At 43.6% G+C, this 26,070-nt stretch overlaps 1 protein-coding gene across 1 annotated transcript; it reads left to right on the top strand.

Moving 5' to 3' along the window:
• Positions 1 to 5,690: 5,690 nt before the first annotated feature.
• Positions 5,691 to 23,100, top strand: LOC133137970 (NXPE family member 4-like). The gene is made up of 6 exons (XM_061256399.1): positions 5,691 to 5,909; positions 10,862 to 11,008; positions 18,569 to 19,218; positions 20,003 to 20,064; positions 21,604 to 21,819; positions 22,066 to 23,100. The coding sequence occupies exons 1-6, from the start codon at positions 5,892 to 5,894 to the stop codon at positions 22,602 to 22,604; spliced, it is 1,632 nt and encodes a 543-aa protein (XP_061112383.1). The 5' UTR covers positions 5,691 to 5,891; the 3' UTR covers positions 22,605 to 23,100.
• Positions 23,101 to 26,070: the final 2,970 nt, after the last annotated feature.

The following is a 26,070-nucleotide window of genomic DNA, read 5'->3' as shown; positions in this document are numbered from 1 at the left end:
CACAGAGCCAAACAAATAATAAAATAAAAATAAAAATGTGGCCTGAATAAGAAGCATGGAACTTCTTTTTTTATCTACCTACATGTTTTTCTTGAAATAAAATGTTTACTTTTAGAATATGTTTTCAGCATATGTTAGCGCAGTTATATCCTGAAGCTTGTGTTTTTGATGCTGCTGATACTGATGTTATTTGGTGTAGCTGAACATGAGCTAATGTGGGTGAGGAAAGAAATTAAGCTCATGGGATTTCTGTGAAAGTTTGTTTGAAATGTTTCAATGTCATGTTCATATTTTTTGAAGGAAAAACACTGGAATACAAATAAGAAACATATTCAAGCCTGTTACGGTCCTTGGCTGTACTGGTATGTTCTGTCACGTTTTATGCTTGTCATGTCATGTTTCATGTTTAGTTATTGTGTTAGTTATTTTATTGTCATGTCACGTATTATGTTAGTCTAGTCTCGCCACGTTTTTATGTTTTATTTCTTGTTACGTTCATGTTACGTTTCATGTTTAGTTAAGATTTATTTTTTAGTCTTGTCTTGTCACGTAATTTATCCAGGTCACAGTTCGTTTCTTGTTTTGTCAAAGTTTAAGTTTGATACATGTTATGTTTTCCCGTTCATTGTTTAGCGTACACTTTTACGTGTCTTCCCGCAAACCTTGCGTTCATGCTTTCTCTCTCTCCCTTGCTATTGCTCACGCTTCCCGAATTGTTTCATTTCCCCGTGTCTACTTATTACTTATGTTAGATCAGGATTGGGTAATACTAACATTCTAACCATGTGTTCATGTTTACGTTTCTCGTGCATGTCATTTACTAATTTACTAACGCTAGGTCATGATAGGTTTATTACTAACGATCTTCGGTCCTGACTCTTGCACCGCCTTCGACTCCGAGCCTGCCTACCGCCAGCAGAGGGCACTACTATTGAAAGCGAGTAAATAGCTTGCCAATGGAATGACTGAAGCACATGCAAGATGCCTTCTTTCAGAAGAGACCTTAAACCAAAATCCTGACCTTCTGTGGTTATTGAAGATCTCCCAATATATTTTCCAACGAGTAGGGTCTTCCCTGGTATCCTATTCCCAATCTGCTTCAGTTATCTGGCCACCTTACTAACCCTGAGTATAGCTGGCTCAGTAGTTCCCTCCCTCCCTACCTTGACTGATGTATGATATGAGCTTTCGCACATCAGTCAAGGCAAGTGTGTGATGTGGGGCGACGTGGCTCAGGCAGTAAGAGCGGTTGTCTGGCAGTCGGAGGGTTGCCGGTTTGATCCCCCGCCCGGGCTGTGTCAAAGTGCCTGAGCAAGACACCTAACCCCCACGAGCTGGTCGGGGCCTTGCATGGCAGCCAATCACCATCGGTGTGTGAGTGTGTGTATGAATGGGTGAATGGAGAAGCATCAATTGTACAGCGCTTTGGATAAAGGCGCTATATAAATGCCTGCCATTTACCATTTACCATGTGAGCTTTCTGTCTCAAAATGGCTGCTATCAGTGGTGGCTGTGGTGATTGTCCCATTCTCAGTGAAGCGCTTTGAGATTGTGCTGTATGAATGTTGTATTTTACCAAGATATTAGTATTGCTAAGATCATATTGTGTAGATCAACATAACCATAATATTATTGAACATGGTGACATCCAATGTGCATTCAACCATCTCTCTTTTTTCTGTCTTTTTCAATCTTTTCAGGTGCACACAGACCAACTGAGAAGTGTGTAACAGGAATGAATTCCCCTTTTCCTGGGGGATTTTATCATTTAAACCAGTGGTCTTCTTCCTTCTGTCAGACACTCCCCTTCCCCAATGAAGATGCCATGACCAAATGTTTAAAGGGAAAGACTCTCTACTTATTGGGTGACTCCACTATACGCCAGTGGATTACGTATTTGGAAGGAAAGTTGAAAGGTAATGACTTGGTGACGTCAAAGGGGAAAATGCAACAGCTTGGCTTATCTATCAGTTGAGTCTTTTGAATGATTTGAATATTACATACATTTGAATATTATGCAATTTCCTTGACACAAGTCTCTTGTTCAGACGTGAATCCTTGCCAGGCCTGAAATTTATAAAAAATGGGGCTGAGTCAAGCGTGGCTTTTGATCCCCATAGCAACATCACTGTCCGATTTGTAAGGCATTATCATCCTTGGTTTGGCTCTCACTCTGTCACCATAAAGGAAACAGTCACCATCCCAGAAGTACTGGACAGCATCGCTGTTGGTGGTGGGATGGAAGATGTTCAAGTGGTCATTGGAATTGGCCAGCATTTCCGATTATACCCCCCAGAACTTTTCATCAGAAGGCTACAAAATATCCGCCGGGCAATTCTGCGGCTACTCGCCCGCAGCCCCAAGGCAAGTGTTGTTATAAAGCTGGAGAACATCAGGGAAGTGAGATCAATGATGACCCACCTGTACAGTAACTGGTATGGCTACATGCAGAACCAGGCTCAGTCGAAGGTGTTTGAGGACATGAAAGTGGCTATAGTAGATGCCTGGGACATGACTGTGTCCGCCAACAGTTTTGCAGTTCACCCCAATGCAGTCATTGTTTCTAATGAGCTGGCTGTGGCCCTGTCATTCTTCTGTCATTAGGCATCGGTTCTCTCTGAATGGTTACTCTGTAATTGTATGTATTGTAGGAGAAATTCACAGAACAAGGTGTTCTTCCTCTGTTGTATGACAAATCATCAGACTAAACCGCCAAACCATTAGAATTGAGCAAGCTGGTTCCTTCAAAACTCTCAAAGCTTCATGCCAAAAATATACCAATATGTATGCGGCCTATAATCAATGTATCACATGTATGCTGCCTATTTACTCATATAATCAATATATAATCCAATGAACCTATATCATTAATTACAGAAAAGCTTATGGAAACGCAAGAAACCACAGTGTCAACTGTAGAAAATGTAATCCAATGAACCTATGTCATTCATTACAGATGAGTTTATGGAAACGCAAGAAACCACCATTAATCAATTGTAAAAGTACGATTGAGTATGCCTATATATTTTCAAACTGATTAACGCTAATTTGTGCTAGAAGTATAGTGACCCATATATAACCAGAATTGAATAAAATAATGTGTATGCTTAAAAAAAGTTGGAAAGTACCGAATAACACCATGTTTTGCATGATTCACTTTTTATGATTCCTCAGTGTTAGAAAACTGCTTGCAGGGCAGGATGCCTGGCGTTGTGGGGGTGGGCTATCAATGTCAAGGACAGTTAACGTATGAAATGTGCAGGACAGGGAGTCTTGTGGGGGGGGGTGGGCTAACTTTGGCAAAGACAGTTTGCAGAACAGCTGTATGCCTGTACGATGAGATAAGAGCAATTGCTTTCTTAAGATCAAGCTGACAAAACAAACGCCATGTTTAAAGAAAACAGTTATTTTTAGAAAATAGCATACAAAGCGAAATTATAATTTGGGCGATTGCCAGATTATTTTTAGAAGTTAGCAGATGAAGCAAAATTATAATTTGGGCGATTGCCGCAATGATGAATCATTGGGGCAGGACAAAGGAGGAGTTATGTTGAAAGTAGTGTATAAAATGTGTGTGAAACCAACAATCGAGGTCCACTTCTGCAGAACTGGTCCGGCTTTGTGCACTTGTGCTCATAAAGTCTGATTTTCCTGAAGAGCTTGCTGCCATGGTGTCTTTTCCCTCATGAGGTTGCTTTGCTACAAATTAGAGACTGGACTTAGAATTCTGTCGTTTCCTAGACACGACAGTATTTGGGAACTTTTTTTATGAATTGCATTTGTTGATTAATATGATAATATGAGAATATAAAAATATAAACCCTGTGATCTGGCAGCTGGCAATGAATACAGGTGTAAAAATTCACATTTATTGAGCAAAGCTATACAATGAGTTTTTGCCCCTGTCTGTGTGCCAATAAGTATATATTATGATTTCAGGATTGGATTAGTCAGTTGTCAGTTAGTCAGTTGGATTAGTCCATTATGCCACATGTTGTGGGGATGCTTCTCTTCAAAGTGCCGCTACCCATCCTCCCTTTTCCCTTTCCTTCTTTGGATTTTCTTTTGGACAATATTACAGTTATGCCAGGGTAAAAGGCTGAGGGTGATCTTTCCAGTTATTCTTTCTTTAGTTACAATATAAATTCTTGTTTGTTTGGTTAGCATTACAGTCAGCACCGGCCCTTCATGCAGGTATGACCACTTACCTCATGATGAGGGCTACAGAAGAGGCCAGGGTGTTGGGACTGATGGATGTGGGAAAAGTGCTGGTTTCTGTTCATAGTTTTTGTTGAACCTTTTGCTCACTGTTTTCCTGCTTGTTTCTTGATCAATCTAATTGTTGATCTTGGTTATTTTGTGTTTTTGGATTTTTGCTGATTGTTTATTGTTAGTCTTTCTGGTTAATATACGGTGTTAAGCCAACCTCACTTTTGGTCTCTTCCTGTCTGTCTGCCATGTGAGCAGTGGCCACCCCTGGCCCTGCCTCACATTGGTGGAGAATACGGGCATTGCGCCCCCTGATGGACCCTCCAAACGAGGGTCCCCCGCAGCCTGCCCCTGTGGGCCCTCCAGACGAGGAGGCCTCACCGTCGGCTGCAGTAGTGCGTCTTGCCGAGGTTCCGGGTCCACCATCATTGCTTGCTGCCTGGCTTCGGGGTACTACTAGAGGCTGTTGCCCCATCGCCCAGCCCAGGGGAGGCCCTAGAGCCTACTGCCCCGCTGCCTGGTCCCAGGAGAGCTGCTGAAGCCTGTCCTCCCACCTCCCGACCATGGGCAGCCACCGAAGCCTGTCGCCGAACTGCTCACACCTGGTTTATTGATGTAATATTTTACCGTGCTAACCACCCAAGTTGTATATTTGCATCAAATTTATATTTAGCATATTCTTGTATAGGCGGCATGGATGGTGCAGTGGGTAGCACTGCCGCCTCACAGCAAGGAGGTCCTGGGTTTGAATCCCTGTCATCCGGGGCCTCCCACTGTCCAAAGACATGCAGGTTAGGATTGGAGCGTCTAAATTGCCCATAGGCATGAGTGGGTGAGTGAATGGTGTGTTTGCCCTGCGATGGACTGGCGACCTGTCCAGGGTGTACTCCTGCCTTTCGCCCAATGTATGCTGGGATAGGCTCCAGCCCCCCTGCGACCCTGTTCAGGATAAGCGTGTTGGGATAATGAATGAATGAATGCTATTCTTGTATAATTGAAGTGAATTAATTGAATTGTCTTCCTATGATATTTTGTTTGCTGAGGGTACGACTTCCTGTTCAGGTAGGGTTAATATTCAGGCAAAATGTGTCTGCCTCATTTTAAACAAAACTGCTGAAATTATTGTTAATAAAGCTTGTTATATTTTTATACTGCATACAGTGCGCTCCAGAATTATTGATGTCATAAAAATGGGGAACAAAAGGCTGCATATAATAAGCAACCTGGATGATGATCTATATTTTATGTTCAAACAGGGACAACTATATGCTTTTATTTCAAAGATTACTTTGATTACAGCCTGGGGCTGCCTTTCTCAAATATTGCGAAGCAGGATGTGTCAATATCAGAATGTATCTACTTGCTTGCCTGCAGTGAATGAACTCTGTAAATCATTGTGCAGAACTGACAAGCTGACACCCTCACACAAACACACCACCTCCAAATGTTTCTTGAAATTAGATCTGGAATCCTTTGAAACAATTAGTTAATTCTCACTTAATTTTTCCTTGCTCTCTTTCCTTGTCTGCACTTACTTAAGGTTTACTATTGGAAGTGAGTGTATTACTTTTATTGACTTACCATTGATCCACTCCCAGAAAATTCTGTTGATCAGAATAGTGTAATTCAAGTAGTATTGTTAAGCGCAATAGATGGAAAAGTAAAAGGAAGTTATTAAATCCATGGAAAAGCCGGGGCAGGTGAGTACTCCTGTATTATGTCTTTTTCTTGTCTTTCGGTTTTCACATAAATAATTTCTTAATTCTTTATTTTTGACAGAATACAAAAAAAAGTCTAAACTAGTTTTCTCATGATGTTGGAACATATCTGAACTGGTTTAGAATACAGAGTGCAAACAAGTTTGATCTAACAATACCAAAACCTTTGCCATTTGCTTAGTATGATTGGTATACACTGTGGATTATCTGCTGTTAGTGTTTTCAAGGAATTACTGCTACTGTTGTTGACCCTTGAGGATCAGGTGACCATACATTTGAATTCAAACAATTATTAAAAGATTCAAAGTTTGATATCTCTGACATTATGTAACAGAGGATAATCAATTTGGTTAGGAAAATGTGAATAAAATATAGGGAATTAGATCTATGGTGGCATCACATTTCTACGGTCTTACATGTGTAAATTCCATAAGTAAATTCAAGAGTTAGTACAACCCACGTTCCCAGAGTCCTAGGCTTTTGCCTGCATCCGAGTTGGGATTTGAACCTTGCCTGTCACTCGTCCAAAGATTTGTTAGACAAACTATTTGATCCTTCAAAAATTTCTCCACTTTGTCAAGCAACATGTACTCAATAAATACATACAATTTTCTTCTGGTTTCATTTGGATTGATTTGATTAGGTGATGACATATCTTTTGGGGTCACACATGAACCCAGTCAAAGGCAACACATTCCGACAATGCAACTGTGTATAACCCCACGCTAACCCAATAATTTAGCGGGGGCCGAAGGGGGTTTTGCATGCTTGTCCTTCTGGCGCTGCTGGGAGAACATTAGTAGGATTAATTATTATCCTCCGTACAAGAACAGAGCACAATTACGTTTAAGAATATCCTGGGTCCGTTGCCACGGGTCGGATATGGATTGACCTGCCCCATATCCCGCTTACAGCTGGCCAGAAATGGATCAGTACAATTCTTAATATTCTCCGTTCTCAAACGGGGCCGTATTGTACACTTAGTGGTTACTATAGTTTTACTCGTTTATCTGACTCCATTTAAAATATAATTTAGAAATTTGGGTTTTCAACTTACACGGACCTTGGGAGTGATTACATTCGACTTGTACCTGCGCCACCATTACTCAATATATGCTCTCGCGATTAACATTATTGCTGAAATCTCAGTTTGGTGTAGAACTCAGAGGCTGAGGGTCCAGTCAACACAATACATGCAAAACTGCCATGATAGTTGCGAGCCCAGGTCCGCGTAGCATTAACTGGGCTCCTTAGAGCTAATTTGGCAGGAACCAGCGGCGTAACGCCCAAGGGTTCCCTTCGCACCAAATCACAAGAGCCGTGCGTCACCGACCCTTTAATTGGCAGAAACTTGCTGGCCTCACAGCTTAGAACTATCACAAATGTACCAAACTGCCGACCGGTCAGTCTTTGGCCCCCATTTTCCCCCTGAGTATTCAGTTGTAATTTAGGCTGAAAAGGTACAAGATGAATTAGAGTCATGGGGATCACGCAAGTTACAAACAAAATAGTTTATTTGCAGACAGGTAGGTTATTAGCTTTAAAATATCACAATCAATTACAAAATACACAAATTAAGAATAGAGATAGAGTAAATAATCATACCTAGCCTGCTTGGACTACACACAAACACAGAGTATAGAATATGCCGTGTGGAAAGTCGAATACGATCTTCCGCTGCTACACATACATACATACACAAGACATGTTGTGTGGGAAGTCGAATACGATCTTCCTGATACTTACATACACGTACAATATGCTGTGTGGGAAGTCAAATACGATCTTCCCAGATTGGTCCGTCTCCCTTGCTTTTATGCCAAATCATACGTTTGGAACCAGGCGGCAGTGCCATAAATCAACCTGGAGGGGTGGTCAAATCTGGAATTTAGACCCCCACCGTTGGGGGTTGTTGAGTAGGGAAAATTAGACGATTACCAAGAGAGGACGTGTAGGTTTTCCCATGGGTTACTGAAACTATAGTTTATTAAATTCCATTTGGTATGAAATGTATCTCATCCGATTCCTTGATTTTATCAGATCACATCCATACCAAACAGATTACCCTTATGTTTTATTATGTTGCAGTTATCATGAAACTTCCCTCTTGATTATCCATTTTACATGCAATTCCTGTTACCATTACATAAGACTTAATGCAATAATACAAGGATCACATGGGCAATGTTTTCAAGGTGTTACCGGGTCTACTGTTTACTATCTTAATAGCAGTTTTGAATATTTAATCTAGGAGAGCAGTCACCGGTGTAATGACAGCAGTGCCCAAATGAGGGCACTGTGGCATTGTCCGGAGCCTTCCCCCTTGAAAGTGACCAGGTATGGGGTCACAGGGAGGTCACCAATGTTCTGGAGGATTCTTTTCCCATGACCCAACTGGCCTTGGACCACTCATACATCTTAACTCCCCAACAGGTAGTCTAAACAACATTGAAACCCCAGCTCTCAGGCCCCTCACAAATGGCAGCCCTTCCTGACCTTAAACACTACACTATAGGTCGCCCCATCATATCTATGAATGCTGGAGTTTTCATGATAACTGCATTATGCTGTAAATATGTATTTGTGCTTCTCATGGTAATATACCTTTTGAATAAACCTGATTTGGGTGAATGAAAGGAAAGGAGACACCCCAGACTGTTTGGTTTCTTCTCCTTATCTCCGAAATCCAGGCCTTAGTTCTTGACCCTAAAAGTGAGTCACCCATCTTTTACAGCCAGGCCCACCAGGCAGGGGGCTAAAACACATGGCTTCTACAGAGACAGCTTTTGCCCAGTTTCCCCTCGGCTCCTGAATGGTTATGCTATCAAAGGTAGACTGTTACAAAAACTAGACCATTACACCAGTCACACTGAACCAATCAGAATAACACCAAACATTACTATATTCTGACCTGGGATTATCATGAAACATCTTTATAAAATCTCCAATATTCCTGTGCTCTAACCTGTCAGGAATGTGAGAAAAGGAGGGCCCCCAGGGCCCAAGAAGGCGCCTCTAAGAATCCTTCTCTAGCTCTCCCCCACAGGCATGTGTGCCAACGGTGGGGGCTAACAATGTATGCTCCAGGAGGGGGAAGTCAGCAAGCTGACCAGCGCATGAGACCAAATGTTACTTATGACTGGCTTACAACTGGATAAAGGAATCTTTATAAGAATCCAGATCTCTGTGGGGACGAGATATCAAGTGATACATACCCACAAATTTCTTTGGCAGTTAAAAGAAAGTTCCAAATTAAAATTATTATATATATGTGCTTAATGAGTATTAGTTTAAAATTATTTTATTTATTTAGGTGAGCTGGACTGATGACTGTCAGGTGTTGTGGTTGATTAAACGCTATAGGTTGATATACACAGACACAGGGAAATGTATGAGAAGTAAAATGGGTGGAGTCCTACACATAAAGACACACACGACACTGTCCTGTAAATAATTTGCCTATAATTTAACTATAGTTAAATAGTGCTCCCAGCCTGCAGCTAATAAGGCTAAACACAATGTGTCATAATCAAAATCTACTTCATGTTAATAAAATCAGTCCTTTGTTTTTAAAGGGTACTATAAATGTACTTGCAGTGAAATAACTCTCTGCTTCAAAGGATTCCACATCTAATTTGAAGAAGCAATACAAATAAAAATGAAATTATTCTATACATGTGCTTAACCCCTTAAGTATCAACCCTTTTCTTCACTCAAGCTTAAAAATCACATACCCAAAATAAAAGTTACTATTCTTGTGCCCTGACTACAGGCATAACCCTGGTCTCTTCTGACAGGTAACCCTTTGGGGTTTGTTTTCCAAGAGTCAGAATTGCTCCAAATATTACTGAAACAATGTTACAGAAGCCCAAACGTGGAAGTTTTTTTCTCAGTCAAAAGATTTTCTGTTTTTGACTGATTATTGTAGCTTGTGTGCTTAGAAACACACTGGAGCTAAGTCCCAACACTGGACAAATCTCCTTTGAAATGTGAAGACAATACCACCAAAAATGAGCATTCTGCATTGTTTTTCTAATATCCAGATAAATTTGAAACAATGGACATTCTCGCAACGTTTCTCCGAGTGAGCACATTTTTAGAATGAGAAACTATTATGCATTTGGTCTGCTGTTCACTTGTGAAAAGGAGACTGACATTACCTTATTTCTTGTAATATGTGGATTTAGAAAATGTGGAGAAGGTGATGTCCCACATTTGTTTTACCACACACACATTACAAAATAAGGAACTGCTGTCGTTAAAGCAATGGCCTATTAAAATAGGTTATGCAGATAGAACCTTTTAACGCTTACATTTACATTTTTGTCATTTGGCAGACGCTTTTAATCCAAAGCGACTTACAAGTGCATAGGTTCTACCATAAGTCAAAGCATCACATCCAGAACTAGGAAAATACACATGGAATGCTGTTCTAAACATAGTCGTCATCATAAGAGCAAATTTTATTTATCTATATTTTTCTTTTTTGGGGGGGGTTAGACAAGGATAGGGATATCAGAAAGGAGGGGCGGGGGAAATCAGGAGGGAGGACTAAGGTAGCTTACAAGCAGTATATCCTGTTTGCAAAGTGATTGAAAATTGCAGGCTGATAAAAAGGAATGAATGAAAAAAAAAACCCTGGGCCGAGAGGTTAAGTAATATGCCAGAGGGTAGATTCTAAATGATTAAGTCATAAACATTGACTGTGAAGTTAGAATGTGATATTACAGCACATGACACAATAGAGTGTGGGGAAAAAGTAGAAATACAATTCTGGGCTCCGGCATTGAGTAGGCCATGTGGCCAAGTTCTCATATTGCTGCTTCACCATAGAGAAAGGATTTCAGGCCACACATACTATATTTCTAGCACTTATTGAGTCTACAATGTCTATAAAGTCTATAATAATCTAAATTGTATTAATTTGTCCGCAGAGCACAGCACCAGACCTTCCATCAGCTGAAATGCATTGTGTTGGAAAACAGGCATGCAAATATTCAAGAAAGGAAGTAATATTCATTTGTGCTATTTTTTTTTTCTCTATGTATCTTTGCAAACAATACGGATGGACATCAATATGGGTAACAGCAATTTCATTTCTCATGGATTAATGGTGCCAGTTCATTGTCCATGTTAGGATTTCAGAATTTTCAGAAGCATTTTGTGCCAGTGTTGGGGCCCACAAAGTGCAACAAAGTGCAAATTAAACACAAGAACAAGTGCAAAGAGGACCTGAGAGGAAAGTATAGTTCTGAGTCTTAGTGTAAACATGCAGAAAATCAGAACCCTTTAAGAGTACAATCAACTTTCAAACTAGCATACCACAATTGCAGCTAGAATACAAGAAATAACAATACCTATACAAGTCACAATATCTATACAATCTATACATAAGTGCCATTACAGTCTAAGGCTAATCATGGTGGTGAGTTGGGGAGGGAAAGGTGTAGCCTGAAGAGATGGGTCTTCAGTCTGCGCTTGAAGGAGGTCAGAGACTCTGCCGTTCTGACATCCACCGGGAGGTCATTCCACCACTGTGGGACCAGGACAGACAGCAGTCATGAGCGTGAGGTGCAGGTGTGGCGAGGAGGAGGCACCAGACGGCACGAAGTGGCAGAACGGAGGGGTCTTGTTGGTGTATAAGTCTTGATAAGGGATTGAATATATACAGGGGCTGATCGTTTAAATGCCTGGTATGCGAGCACCAAAATAAAATCTCCAATATTCCTGTGCTCTAACCTGTCAGGAATATGAGAAAAGGAGGGCCCCCAGGGCCCAAGAAGGCGCCTCTAAGAATCCTTCTCTAGGTCTCCCGCACAGGCATGTGTGCCAACGGTGGGGGCTAACAATGTATGCTCCAGGAGGGGGAAGTCAGCAAGCTGACCAGCGCATGAGACCAAATGTTACTTATGACTGGCTTACAACTGGATAAAGGAATCTTTATAAGAATCCAGATTTCTGTGGGGACGAGATATCAAGTGATACATACCCACAAATTTCTTTGGCAGTTAAAAGAAAGTTCCATCCATCCATCCATCATCACCCGCTTATCCGGAGTCGGGTCGCGGGGGCAGTAGGCAAAGCCGGGTATTCCAGGCGTCCCTCTCCCCAGCAACGCATTCTAGCTCCTCCTGGGGGATCCCGAGGCGTTCCCTGGCCAGGAGAGATATATAATCTCTCCAGCGGGCTCTGGGTCTCCCTCGGGGTCTCCGCCCAGTTGGACGAGCCCGGAAAACCTCCAAAGGGAGGCGCCCGGGAGGCATCCTGATCAGATGCCCGAACCACCTCAATTGGCTCCTTTCGACGCGAAGGAGCAGCGGCTCTACTCTGAGCTCCCTCCGGATGTCCGAGCTCCTCACCCTATCTCTAAGGCTGAGCCCGGCCACCCTACGGAGGAAGCTCATTTCGGCCGCTTGTATACGCGATCTCGTTCTTTCGGTCACTACCCAAAGTTCGTGACCATAGGTGAGGGTTGGGACGTAGATCGACCAGTAAATCGAGAGCTTCGCCTTCCGGCTCAGCTCCTTCTTCACCACAACGGTCCGGTGCAACGCCCGCATTACTGCTGACGCTGCACCAATCCGCCTGTCGATCTCACGCTCCCTTCTACCCTCACTCGTGAACAAGACCCCGAGATACTTGAACTCCTTCACTTGGGGCAAAGACTCGTTCCCAACCCGGAGGGAGCAATCCACCGTTTTCCGGCAGAGAACCATGGCCTCGGACTTGGAGGTGCTGACTCTCATCCCGGCCGCTTCACACTCGGCTGCAAACCGCTCCAGTGCGTGCTGAAGGTCACGGTCCGATGAAGCCAGCAGAACCACATCATCCGCAAAAAGCAGAGATGCGATTCTGAGGTCACCAAACCGGACACTCTCCTCACCTCGGCTGCGCCTTGAGATCCTGTCCATGAATACCACAAACAGGACCGGTGACAAGGGGCAACCTTGGCAGAGTCCAACACCCACCGGAAACGTGCTTGACTTTGTGCCGAGAATGCGGACACAGCTCTCACTTTGGTTATACAGGGACCTGATGGCTCGTAACAACGGCCCCGGTACCCCATACTCCCGCAGTACACCCCACAGGGTTCAGGGGACAGGGTCGAAAGCCTTCTCCAAGTCCACAAAGCACATGTGGACTGGATGGGCAAACTCCCATGACCCTGCCAGCAACCCTGCCAAGGTAAAGAGCTGGTCCACTGTTCCACGGCCAGGACGGAAGCCACATTGCTCCTCCTGAATCCGAGGTTCGACTGTCGGTCGGAGCCTCCTTTCCAGTACCCTGGAAGTAAGCTTTCCCAGGGAGGCTGAGGAGTGTGATACCCCGGTAATTGGAGCACACCCTCCGGTCCCCCTTCTTGAAAATGGGGACCACCACCCCGGTCTGCCACTCTACAGGTACTGTCCCCGATCTCCACGCGACACTGAAGAGGCGTGTCAGCCAAGACAGCCCAACAATGTCCAGAGCCTTCAGCATCTCAGGGCGAATCTCATCTACACCCGGCGACTTGCCACTGAGGAGCTTTTTGACTACCTCAGCAACTTCCGCCAGGGATATAGGTGCAGATTCCCCCGAGTCTTCAGGCTCTGCCTCTTCCACAGAGGACGTGTTGTTCGGGTTCAGGAGCTCCTCAAAGTGCTCTTTCCACTGCCCGACAATATCCCCAGTCCGGGTCAGCAGTTCTCCTCCCCTGCTGAAAACAGCCTGAGACAAGCCCTGCTTTCCCTTTCTGAGTCGTCGGATGGTTTGCCAGAACTTCCTCGAGGCCAACCGAAAGTCCTTCTCCATAGCCTCCCCGAACTCCTCCCATACCCGGGTTTTTGCTTCAGCGACTGCTGAAGCCGCAGCCCTTCTGGCCACCCGGTACCTGTCTGCTGCTTCAGGGGACCCCCGGGCCAGCCAAGCCCGAAAGGCCTCCTTCTTCAGCTTGACGGCCTCCCTCACCGCTGGTGTCCACCAGCGGGTTCTTGGGTTGCCGCCCCGACAGGCACCGATGACCTTCTGGCCACAGCTCCTGCATGCCGCCTCTGCAATGGAGGCTTTGAACATGGCCCACTCGGACTCCATGTCCCCAGCTTCCCCCGGGATGCGTGAGAAGTTCTTCCGGAGGTGGGAGTTGAAGACCTCGCGAACAGGGGCCTCCGCCAGACGTTCCCAGTTCACCCTCACTACACATTTGGGTTTACCGGGTCTGTCAGGCAGCCTCCCCGGCCACTTGATCCAACTCACCACCAGGTGGTGATCAGTTGACAGCTCTGCTCCTCTCTTCACCCGAGTGTCCAAGACATACGGCCGCAGGTCTGATGATACGACCACAAAGTCGATCATCGATCTTTGGCCTAAGGTGCTCTGGTACCAAGTACACTTATGAGCTACCCTATGCTCGAACATGGTGTTTGTTATCGACAATCCATGACCAGCACAGAAGTCCAATAACAAAACATCGCTTGGGTTCAGATCAGGCAGGCCGTTCCTCCCAATCACCCCCCTCCAGGTTTCTCCGTCATTGCCCACGTGAGCGTTGAAGTCGCCCAGCAGAACTATGGAGTCTCCGGGTGGCACCCTTTCTAGGATGCCACCCAGTGACTCCAGGAAGGCCGGATACTCTGAACTGCCATTTGGTGCATACGCACAAATGACAGTCAGAGCCTTCCCCCCAGCGACACGTAGTCGCAGAGAGGTGACCCTCTCGTTCCCCGGGTGGAACTCCAACACAGTGGCGCTCAGCCGGTGGCTTGTGAGTATCCCCACACCCGCCGGGCGCCTCTCACCTTGAGCAACTAAGTTCCAAATTAAAATTATTATATATATATATGCTTAATGAGTAGTAGTTTAAAATTATTTTATTTATTTAGGTGAGCTGGACTGATGACTGTCCATCAGGTGTTGTGGTTGATTAAACGCTATAGGTTGATATACGTCATGCTTTAATTGTGTAGCACATTTAGACACAGGGAAATGTATGAGAAGTAAAATGGGTAGAGTCCTACACATAAAGACACACACGACACTATCCTGTAAATAATTTGCCATCAGTTACTCAATTGTCTCTCTCCTTTATATTAGTCTGTGTAATGTCTACTCAAGGGTGTGCCTCTCAACTATAGTTAAATAGTGCTCCCAGCCTGCAGCTAATAAGGCTAAACACAATGTGTCATAATCAAAATCTACTTCATGTTACTAAAATCAGTCCTTTGTTTTTAAAGGGTACTATAAATGTACAAAGTTTTAAATGTGATCTGAGCCATAACAGGCAGCCAGTGGAGGTTGCGGAGCAGGGGGGTGACATGTGAATGTCTGGGAACATTGAATACCAGATGGGCTGCAGCATTCTGGATCAGTTGTAGGGGTCTGATGGCAGACGCTGGAAGTCCAGGCGGGACAGGACCATTGCTTGAACAAGGAGCTGAGTGGTGTAGGTGGTGAGAAAGGGCCGGATTCTCCGGATGTTGTACAGGAAGAACCTGCATGCCTGGGTCACCGTAGCGATGTTCTCAGAGAAGGATAGCCTGTTGTCCATCACCACTCCAAGGTTTCTTGCACTAGGGGATGAGGTCACTGTGGTGTCCCCGAGTCAGATGGAGAAATCAGAGAAGGGAGAGGTTAAAGCAGGGATGAAGATGACCTCCGTTTTACCTGGGTTGAGCTTTAGATGGTGGTTGCCCATCCAGCTCTGGATGTCTCTCAGGCAGGCGGAGATACGGGTACATTTTCATTTACATTTACATTTTAGTCATTTGGCAGACGCTTTTAATCCAAAGCGACTTACAAGTGCATAGGTTCTACCATAAGTCAGAGCATCACATCCAGAAACTAGCAAAATACACAGGAAATGCTGTTCTAAACAGTTGTCATCAGAATTTTTTTTTTTTGGGGGGGGGGGTTAGACATGGATAGGGATATCAGAAAGGAGGGGCAGGGGAAATCAGGAGGGAGGACTAAGGCAGAGTTTGAAAAGGTGGGTTTTGAGTCTGCGTCGAAATAGGGGGAGAGATTCTGCTGTTCTGACAGTGGTAGGCAGGTCATTCCACCACTGAGGAACCAGAGCGGAAAACAGGCGTGAACATGCAGCTCGACCGCCAGGTGCACGTAGAGAGGGAACCGTAAGGCGACCAGAGCTGGCAGACCGGAGTGGTCTAGCTGGGGAGTAGGGAGTGATCAGGGATTGTATGTAAGGTGGGGCAGTCCCCTTAGCAGCCTGAAATGCCAACACTAGGGCCTTGAAACGGATGCGGGCGGCAATGGGAAGCCAGTGGAGGCCAATGAGAAGCGGGGTGACATGCGCCGACCTGGGCTGATTGGTGATCAGGAGACTTTGTGGTCAGCATTCTGGACCAGCTGGAGGGGCTTGATGGCACACGCTGGGAGACCGGCGAGATGGGAGTTGCAGTAATCCAGGCGGGAAATGACGAGCGCCTGGACTAGGAGCTGGGTGGCTTTCTCAGTCAGGAGATGACGGATACGGCGTATATTATACAGAAAGAACCTGCAGGTTCTGGCAGTGGAGGATACTTGTGGAGCCAGGGTGAGGCAGTTATCAAGAGTCACCCCAAGATTCTTTGCCGTACGGGAGGGTAGAGACCTGTGTGTCTGATGGGGGGAATGAGAGAAAGATATGGGTGTCATTGGCATAACAATGATAGGAAATGCCATGAGCAGAGATAACAGGGCCAAGGGATCTTGTGTAGATGGAGAAGAGGAGGGGTCCGAGGATTGAGCCCTGGGGGACTCCTGTAACAAGGGGGCGAGGGGTTGACACTCCTCCAGCCCAGGACACCTGGGAGGACTGGCCAGAGAGATAAGATTTGATCCACTCTAAGGCTGTGCCACAGATGCCAGGGAGGCCAAGAGGATGGAGTGGTTGACCGTGTCGAACGCCGCAGAGACATCAAGAAGGATCAGTACAGAGGAGAGAGAGGTTGCTCGTGCAGCCTGAAGGGACTCATTGACAGAGAGGAGGGCAGTCTTCGTCGAGTGGCCAGGTCTGAAGCCGGACTGGTGGGGGTCCAGCAGGTTATTCTGTGAGAGGAAGGAAGAGAGTTGGTTGGAGGCAGCTCATTCAATGGATTTGGATAGAAAAGGAAGGAGAGATACCGGACGGTAGTTTTGAATGCAGGAGGGGTCTAGAGTGGGTTTCTTTAGGAGCGGGGTGATGTAGGCCCTCTTGAATGATGAGGGAAAGCAGCCAGAGGACAGAGAGGAGTTAACAAGGGAGGTGACAAATGGGAGGATGTCAGGCGTGATTGCCTGAAAGAGGTTTGAGGGGATGGGGTCCAGGGCACAAGTAGTAGGGCGGTGCGAGAGCAGGAGGTGAGACACATCAGCATCTGTAAGGGGACAGAAAGAGGAGAAACAGGGGGCAGACACAGAAAGGGAGGCAGGCATAGAAGTGGTGGTGGTCGCGAAGGTGTTGCGGATATCTACAACCTTCCCATCAAAAAATACCGCAAAGTCATCAGCAGTGAGCGAGGACTGAGATGGTGGGGAAGGTGTGCTGAGGAGAGAGGAGAAAATGGAGAACAATTGATGAGGGTTAGAAGTGGAATTCTGGATTTTTGTTTGGAAGTAATTTATTTTGGCAGTGGTGATAGCGGAGGAGAATTCCGCCAGGAGAGACTGGTAGGAAGACAGGTCCGATGGGTCTTTTGATTTCCTCCACTTCCTCTCAGCTGCACGTAGGCTGGGCCTGGAGGAACGTAGACGTAGAAGGTCAGAAACCCATGGGCTGGGAGGGGAGGATCGAGCAGGCCGGGAGAGAGAGTCAAGGGATGAGGAGAGAGAAGAAAGCAGTGCGGAAGATGCAGAATCAGTGGGTAGTTTGGAGAAGGATTCAAGAGGAGGGAGGGAAGCGGTGACTCTGGGGGCAAGGGAGGAGGGTGATAGAGAGCGGAGGTTACATCGGACAGAAACAGTGGGGGTGAGAGAAGGGGAGGGAGGCAGAGGGGCTAGGGGGATGGAGAAGGAAATGAAGTGGTGATCGGACTTGTGTAAAGGGGTAACATTGGGGTTAGAAGAGGAGCAGTTCCTCAGAAAGATCAGGTCGAGAAGGTTTCCGGTCTTGTGAGTTGGGGCAGAGTGCTGCAGAGAGAGGTCAAAGGAGTGAAGTAGTGATAAGAACGCAGCAGACTGGGAGGCTTCCAGGTGGATGTTGAAATCTCCCAGGAGGATAAGTGGGGTGCCACGAACTAAACTTTTCATTCTAGGTTGCTCTTTTTTTACACAAAATGGTGGCACGGTGGAGTGACACGGCTTAATAATATATATATATATATATATATTTTTTTTTTTTTAAACAATAGTATTAATGTTACCTATAAAACGGAGACAACTAAAAAAAAGTGATCTAGGGTTTATTACTCTTTTAAAAGATGTCATTACTATTACTAGTTTTTATTAATTCTGCAAGAAATTAATTCATGCTTTCACTTTGAAAATAGAAAGGTTCCTTTCAAAATTATTATCTGCTTTCACTCTCGGGTCTTTCAGCACACTTATCCCTAGCGTTCCTCTGGATAAGAGCGTCTGCCAAACACCATTAATGCAATGTAATGTAATGAACAGCCAAGACAGTAAATCTCAAAAAGGCTTTTCAATTTCAGATGTTCATGAATTAAATTTCCCTTGTAATGTCATTGCAGGAACAATTTAACACCCCTCACAAAGAAATGACAGTTGATGAAGTCATACTGTCATTAGCATGGGCTCCCTCAACCTCCAACTTCACCTCTTTCAATAACTCTTCCAGTGCTGAGCACAGTCTGGTCAGACTAGAGCAGCCCAGGGCTCACTACTGTGTGGGGGATACATTGAATGTGCTGGTGGAGATGAGGAACTATGCAGGCCATCCAAAAGCCTATGGCGGTGATTTCATCCTGGCCCGGATCTACTCTCCAAACCTCAAGGCAGGTGCATCGGGAGATGTCACTGACTTCTTCAATGGCTCCTACCGCGTGCGTTTCCGCTTGTTTTGGCCCGGAGAGGTGCAAGTCTCTGTTCGGCTGATCCACTCATCTGAGTCAGTTAAGATCCTCCAGAGAGACTGGATGCATGACTACAGTAAGGCCATGCACATGGGAACCTTCATCAGTGGGGGAAAAAAGGAGACGTCTAAGTGTGCCCTCCGGCTGAGCTCAGACAGACCCCTTTGTGAGTACAGGAAGAAGGAAGATGGAGAATATTATGCCTGCTACCAGCCCAAGACCCTTCCCTGCAACTCACTGACCACCACAAAGTCCTACGTGTCCCCAGGTCCTAGTCTTACAAAGGAGGAAGCTCAGCTGTTAGCCAAGTAAGGCATCCTGCGACTCAAAATGTTGTGTGTGCTGGTCTAATGCCACCTCACCTTGGAGTCACGGTCACAGAAAAAAACAAACAAAGCCTCTTGAAAAACGGTTTAACTTTATTCAGTTTTTGGCTGCAGCAATAGACTACTTGCTGGCTAGTAGGTGGCTAGCGAACTCCTAGCACAGTGATGGAGTAAGATATGCATTGCATCAACCTCCTAATCGCTTTTCTATGAATAAATAAAAATCACAGACATGTAGAAATCAAGTAGAATTGTAACTGTATTGGCTTACAAGTAAAATCGTTTGACCAATATCATTACTGGACAAGGGGGAGGCAGTGATGGCGGGTACATCACATGAAAAATAGAGGTTGTAATCCCTGCACAGATCACCCAATATGGATCTAAACCCCCTCAAATCAGAGCTAACAGTCGGCACTGAGATGTCATGTTCATCGTTTTATTTCAAATCAATTTAAAATGTGCTGCAGCACAGAGCGAAAAAAAAAGAAAAGGAAAAAAAAAGTGGCCTGAATAAGAAGAATGGAACTTCTTTTTTATCCACCAACATGTTTTTCTTGAAATAAAATGTTCACTTTTAGAAAATGTTTTCAGCATATGTTAGCGCAGTTCTATCCTGAAGCTTGTGTTTTTGATGCTGCTGATACTGATGTTATTAGGTGTAGCTGAACTTGAGCTAATGTGGGTGAGAAAAGAAATGAAGCTCATGGGATTTTTGTGAAAGTTTGTTTTAAATGTTTAAATGTTATGTTCATATTTTTTGAAGGAAAAACACTGGAATACAAATAAGAAACATATTCAAGCCTCTTACGGTCCTTGGTTGTACTGGTATGTTCTGTCACGTTTTATGCTTGTCATGTCATGTTTCATGTTTAGTTATTGTGTTAGTTATTTTATTGTCTTGTCACGTATTATGTTAGTCTAGTCTCGCCACGTTTTTATGTTTTATTTCTTGTTACGTTCATTGTCATGTCATGTTACGTTTCATGTTTAGTTCTTGTTACGATTTATTTTTTAGTCTTGTCTTGTCACGTAATTTATCCATGTCACAGTTCGTTTCCAGTTTTGTCATAGTTTAAGTTTGATTCATGTTATGTTTTCCCGTTCATTGTTTAGCATACACTTTTTTGTGTCTTTCCGCAAACCTTTTCCGCATTCATGCTTTTTCTCTCTCTCTTGCTATCGCTCACGCTTCCCGAATGGTTTAATTTTCCCGTGTCTACTTACTACTAATGTTAGATCAGGATTGGGTAATACTTGCATTCTAACCATGTGTTCATGTTTCAGTTTCTTGTGCATATCATTTACTAATTTACTAACGCTAGGTCAGGAAAGGTTTATTACTAACGATCTTCGGTCTTGACTCTAGCACCGCCTTCGACTCCGAGCCTGCCTACAGTCCGTTTGCACTACTGCCCCGCTGACAGCTTTCCTGGTTACTGGACTACTGGACTGTACCGATTGCGAGACTGCCTTCTCCCTCGGTACTGTACTTTGGTTTTTCTGTGTAAGAACTTTGCTTATTTTCGACTACGCTCATTGGACAATCCGTTAATAAAGCCCTGACGGGACTTTCACATCATTGTCTGAGTATAACCCCCACGCACCCATCTCATGTTCCTTTTTATTTGTGAGGGTCATTCCAATGTGCCTCCCTAAAATTCTAATTTCATGAAACGAGAAAAAAAAAAAAATATTTCTCAGAAGAAAACTTGTCAGTGGTTGGCAGCTGGATTAACTTGTAACTTTAACTGCTAACAATGGCTCAGGACAAGGACGTCTTGACTTTGTGGGGACTTCTGTGGGAGGCCAGCAAAAATTGATTGGCCAGCAGGGGGCACTACTATTGAAAGTGAGTGAATAGCTTGCCAATAGAATGACTGAAGCACGTGCAAGATGCCTTCTTTCAGAAGCGACCTTAAACCAAAGTCCTGACCTTCTGTGGTTATTGAAGATCTCCCAACATATTTTTCAACGAATAGTGTCTTCCCTGGTATCCTTTTCCCAATCTGCTTCAGTAATCTGGCCACCTTACTAACCCTGAGTATAGCTGGTTCAGTAGTTCCCTCCCTCCCTACCTTGACTGATGTATGATATGAGCTTTCACACATCAGTCAAGGCAAGTGTGTGATGTGAGCTTTCTGTCTCAAAATGGCTGCTATCAGTGGTGGCTGCGGTGATTGTCCCATTCTCAGTGAAGCGCTTTGAGATTGTGCTGCATGAATTCTGTATTTTACCAAGATATTAGTAGTACTAACCGCTAAGATGATATTGTGTAGATCAACATAACCATAATATCATTGAACATGGTGACATCCAATGTGCATTCAACCATCTCTTTTTTTCTGTCTTTTTCAATCTTTTCAGGTGCACACAGACCAACTGAGAAGTGTGTAACAGGAATGAATTCCCCTTTTCCTGGGGGATTTTGTCATTTAAACCAGTGGTCTTCTTCCTTCTGTCAGACACTCCCCTTCCTCAGTGAAGATGCCATTACCAAATGTTTAAAGGGAAAGACCCTCTACATATTGGGTGACTCCACTGTACGCCAGTGGATTGAGTATTTGGGAAGAAAGCTGAAAGGTAATGACTTGGTGAAGTCAAAGGGGAAAATGCAACAGCTTGGCTTATGTATCAGTTGAGTCTTTTGAATGATTATAACAGTGTACATTTGAATGTTATGCAATTTCCTTAACACAAGTCTCTAGTCCAGATGTGACTCCTTGAATCCTGTCGGATGAATTTGGATTTCTACGGTGCAAAGCACTTTGTGGCACTTGGTCAAAAGGTACCTTACACTTGTCCTCTTTATTCATTATGTTTCCTTAGGCCTGAAATTAATAAAAAATGGGGCTGAGTCAAGAGTGGCTTTTGATGCCCATAGCAACATCACTGTCCGATGGGTAAGGCATTATCATCCTTGGGTTGGCTCTCGCTCTGTCACCATAAAGGGAACAGTCACCATTCCGGAAGTACTGGACAGCATCGCAGTTGACGGTGGGATGGAAGATGTTCAAGTGGTCATTGGAATTGGCCAGCATTTCCGATTATATCCCCCAGAACTTTTCATCAGAAGGCTACAAAATATCCGCTGGGCAATTCTGCGGCTACTCGCCCGCAGCCCCAAGGCAAGTGTTATTATAAAGCTGGAGAACATCAGGGAATTAGACTCAATGATGACCCACCTGTACAGTAACTGGTATGGCTACATGCAGAACCAGGCTCAGAGGAAGGTGTTTGCGGACATGAAAGTGGCTATAGTAGATGCCTGGGACATGACTGTGGCCGCCAACAGTTTTGCAGTTCACCCCGATGCAGTCATTGTTTCTAATGAGCTGGCTGTGGCCCTGTCATTCTTCTGTCATTAGGCATCGGTTCTCTCTGAATGGTTACTCTGTAATTGTATGTATTCGGGAACTTTTTTAATGAATTGCATTTGGAGCTGAATTGATAATATGAGAATATAAAAATATGAACCCTGTGATCTGGCAGCTGGAAATGAATACAGGTGTAAAAATTCACATTTATTGAGCAAAGCTATACAATGAGTTTTTGCCCCTGCCTGTGTGCCAATAAGTATATATTATGATTTCAGGATTGGATTAGTCAGTTGTCAGTTGGATTGGTCCGTTATGCCACATGTTATGGGGATGCTTCTCTTCAAAGTGCTGCTACCCATCCTCCCTTTTCCCTTTCCTTCTTTGGATTTTCTTTTGGACAATATTACAGTTATGCCAGTGTAAAAGGCTGAGGGTGATCTTTCTAGTTATTCTTTTAGTTACAATATAAATTCTTGTTTGTCCATTGCCTGTTTCTGGATTGTGTTTTGGATCTGCTCCTGTTAATAAACCTGCCTTTCATGTACCCCTGAGTCTGCTCTTGGTTCCTCTGCCCTGAATCCACCTCTGCCTGTCGACTCTAGTTAAATTTGCATTGTGCTCCTAGCCTGCTGCTGCCTGTCTCAAATATTGCGAAGCAGGATATGTCAGAATGTATCTACTTGCTTGCCTACAGTGAAAGAACTAACAAGCTGACACACTCACACACACACACACACCCTCCAAATGTTTATTCAAATTAGATGTGGAATCCTTTGAAACAATTTGCTTATTCTGACTTAATCTTTCCATGCTCTCTTTCCTTGTCCGCACTTCCTTAAGGGTTACAATTGGAAGTGAGTGTATTACTTTTATTGACTAACCATTGATCCACTCCCAGAAAATTCTGTTGATCAGAATAGTGTAATTCAAGTAGTATTGTTAAGTGCAATAGATGGAAAATTAAAAGGAAGTTATTAAATCCATGGAAAGGCCAGGGCAGGTGAGTACTCCTGTATTATGTTTTTTTCTTGTGCCTAGTTTCTCGGTTTTCACATAAACCATTTCTTAATTATTTATTTTTGACAGAATACTAAAGAAAAGTCTAAACCAGTTTTCTCATGATATTGGAACATATCTGAACTGGTTCAGAATACAGAGTGCAAACAAGTTTGATCTAACAATACCAAAACCTTTGCCATTTGCTTAGTATTATTGGTATACACTGTGGATTATCTGCTGTTAGTGTTTTCAAGCAATTATTGCTACTGTCTTTGACCCTTGAGGATCAGATGGCCATACATTTGAATTCCAACAATTATTAAAAGATTCAAAGTTTGATATCTCTGACATTATGTAACAGTGGATAATCAATTTGGTTAGGAAAATGTGGTTTTCACAATAGCCTAAGCTGTATGTACTGGGTGAATAGAATATAGGGAATTAGATCTATGGTGGCATCACATTTCTACGGTCTTACATGTGTAAATTCCATGAGTAAAATCTAGAGTGAGTGCAACCCACGTTCCCAGAGTCCTAGGCTTTTGCTTGCGTCCAAGGTGGGATTTGAATCCTGCCTGTCACTCGTCCAAAGATTTGTTGGACAAACTATTTGATCCTTCCAAAATTTCTCGACTTTGTCAAGCAACATGTAATCAATAAATACATACAATTTTCTTCTGGTTTCATTTGGATTGATTTCATTAGGTGATGACATATATTTTGGGGTCACACATGAACCCAGTCAAAGGCAACACATTCCGACAGTGCAACTGGATAAAGGAATCTTTATAAGAATCCAGATTTCTGTGGGGACGAGATATATGAAGTGATACATACCCACAAATTTCTTTGGCAGTTAAAAGAATGTTCCAAATTAAAATTATTATATACATGTGCTTAATGAGTAGTAGTTTAAAATTATTTTATTTATTTAGGTGAGTTGGAGTGATGACTGTCCATCATGTATTGTGGTTGATTAAACGCTATAGGTTGATATATGTTATGCTTTAGTTGTGTAGCACATTTAGACACCGGGAAATGTATGAGAGAAGTAAAATGGACACACACGACACTCCTAAATAATGTGCCATCAGTTACTCAATTGTCTCTCTCCCTGACATTAGTCTGTGTAATGTCTACTAAAGGGTGTGCCTCTCAACTATAGTTATAGTGCTCCCAGCCTGCAGCTAATAAGGCTAAACACAATGTGTCATAATCAAAATCTACTTCATGTTAATAAAATCAGTCCTTTGTTTTTAAAGGGTACTATAAACGTACCTGCAGTGAAATAACTCTCTGCTTCAAAGGATTCCACATCTAATTTGAAGAAGCAATACAAATAAAAATGAAATTATTCTATACATGTGATTAACCCCTTAAGTATCAACCCTTTTCTTCACTCAAGCTTAAGAATCACAGACCCAAAATAAAAGTTGCTATTCTTGTGCCCTGACTACAGGCATAACCCTGGTCTCTTCTGACAGGTAACCCTTTGGAGTCAGAATTGCTCCAAATATTACTGAAACAATGTTACAGAAGTCCAAACACAGTGAAAGTGGAAGTTTTTTTCTCACTCAAAAGATTTTCTGTTTTTGACTGATTATTGTAGCTTGTGTGCTTAGAAATACACTGGAGCTAAGTCCCAACACTGGACAAATCTCCTTTGAAATGTGAAGACAATACCACCAAAAATGAGCATTCTGCATTGTTAGATCCAGATAAATTCAAAACAATGGACATTCTTGCAACGTTTCTCCGAGTTAGCACATTTATAGAATGAGGAACTATTATGCATTTGGTCCGCTGTTCACTTGTTGTGAAAAGGAGACTGACATTACCTTATTTCTTGTAGTATGTGGATTTAGAAAATGTGGAGAAGGTGAGGTCCCACATTTGTTTTACCACACACACATTACAAAATAAGGAACTGCTGTAGTTAAAGCAATGGCCTATTAAAATAGGTTATGCAGATAGAACCTTTTAATGCTTACAAGCAGTATATCCTGTTTGCAAAGTGATTGAAAATTGCAGGCTGAATAAAAGGAATGAATGAAAAAAAAACCCTGGGCCGAGAGGTTAAGTAATATGCCAGAGGGTAGATTTTAAATGATTAAATTATGAACATTGACTGTGAAGTTACAGCACATGACACAATAGTGTGGGGAAAAAGTTGAAATTGGACAATTCTGGGCTCCGGCATTGAGTAGGCCATGTGGCCAAGTTCTCATATTGCTGCTTCGCCATAGCGAAAGGATTTCGGGCCACACATACTATATTTCTAGTACTTATTGAGTCTACAATGTCTATAAAGTCTATAATAATCTAAATTGTATTAATTTATCCGCAGAGCGCAGCACCAGACCTTCCATCAGCTGAAATGCATTGTGTTGGAAAACAGGCATGCAAATATTCAAGAAAGAAAGTAATATTCATTTGTGCTATTTTTTTTTCCTCTATATATCTTTGCAAACAATACGGATGGACATCAATATGGGTAACAGCAATTTCATTTCTC

This window comes from Conger conger, chromosome 9, assembly GCF_963514075.1.
Source record: "Conger conger chromosome 9, fConCon1.1, whole genome shotgun sequence".
In the NCBI taxonomy this organism is placed as follows: Eukaryota; Metazoa; Chordata; class Actinopteri; order Anguilliformes; family Congridae; genus Conger; species Conger conger.
The sequence above is the reverse complement of the archived record's forward strand: the minus strand, read 5'-3'. Positions and strand labels throughout refer to the sequence as shown.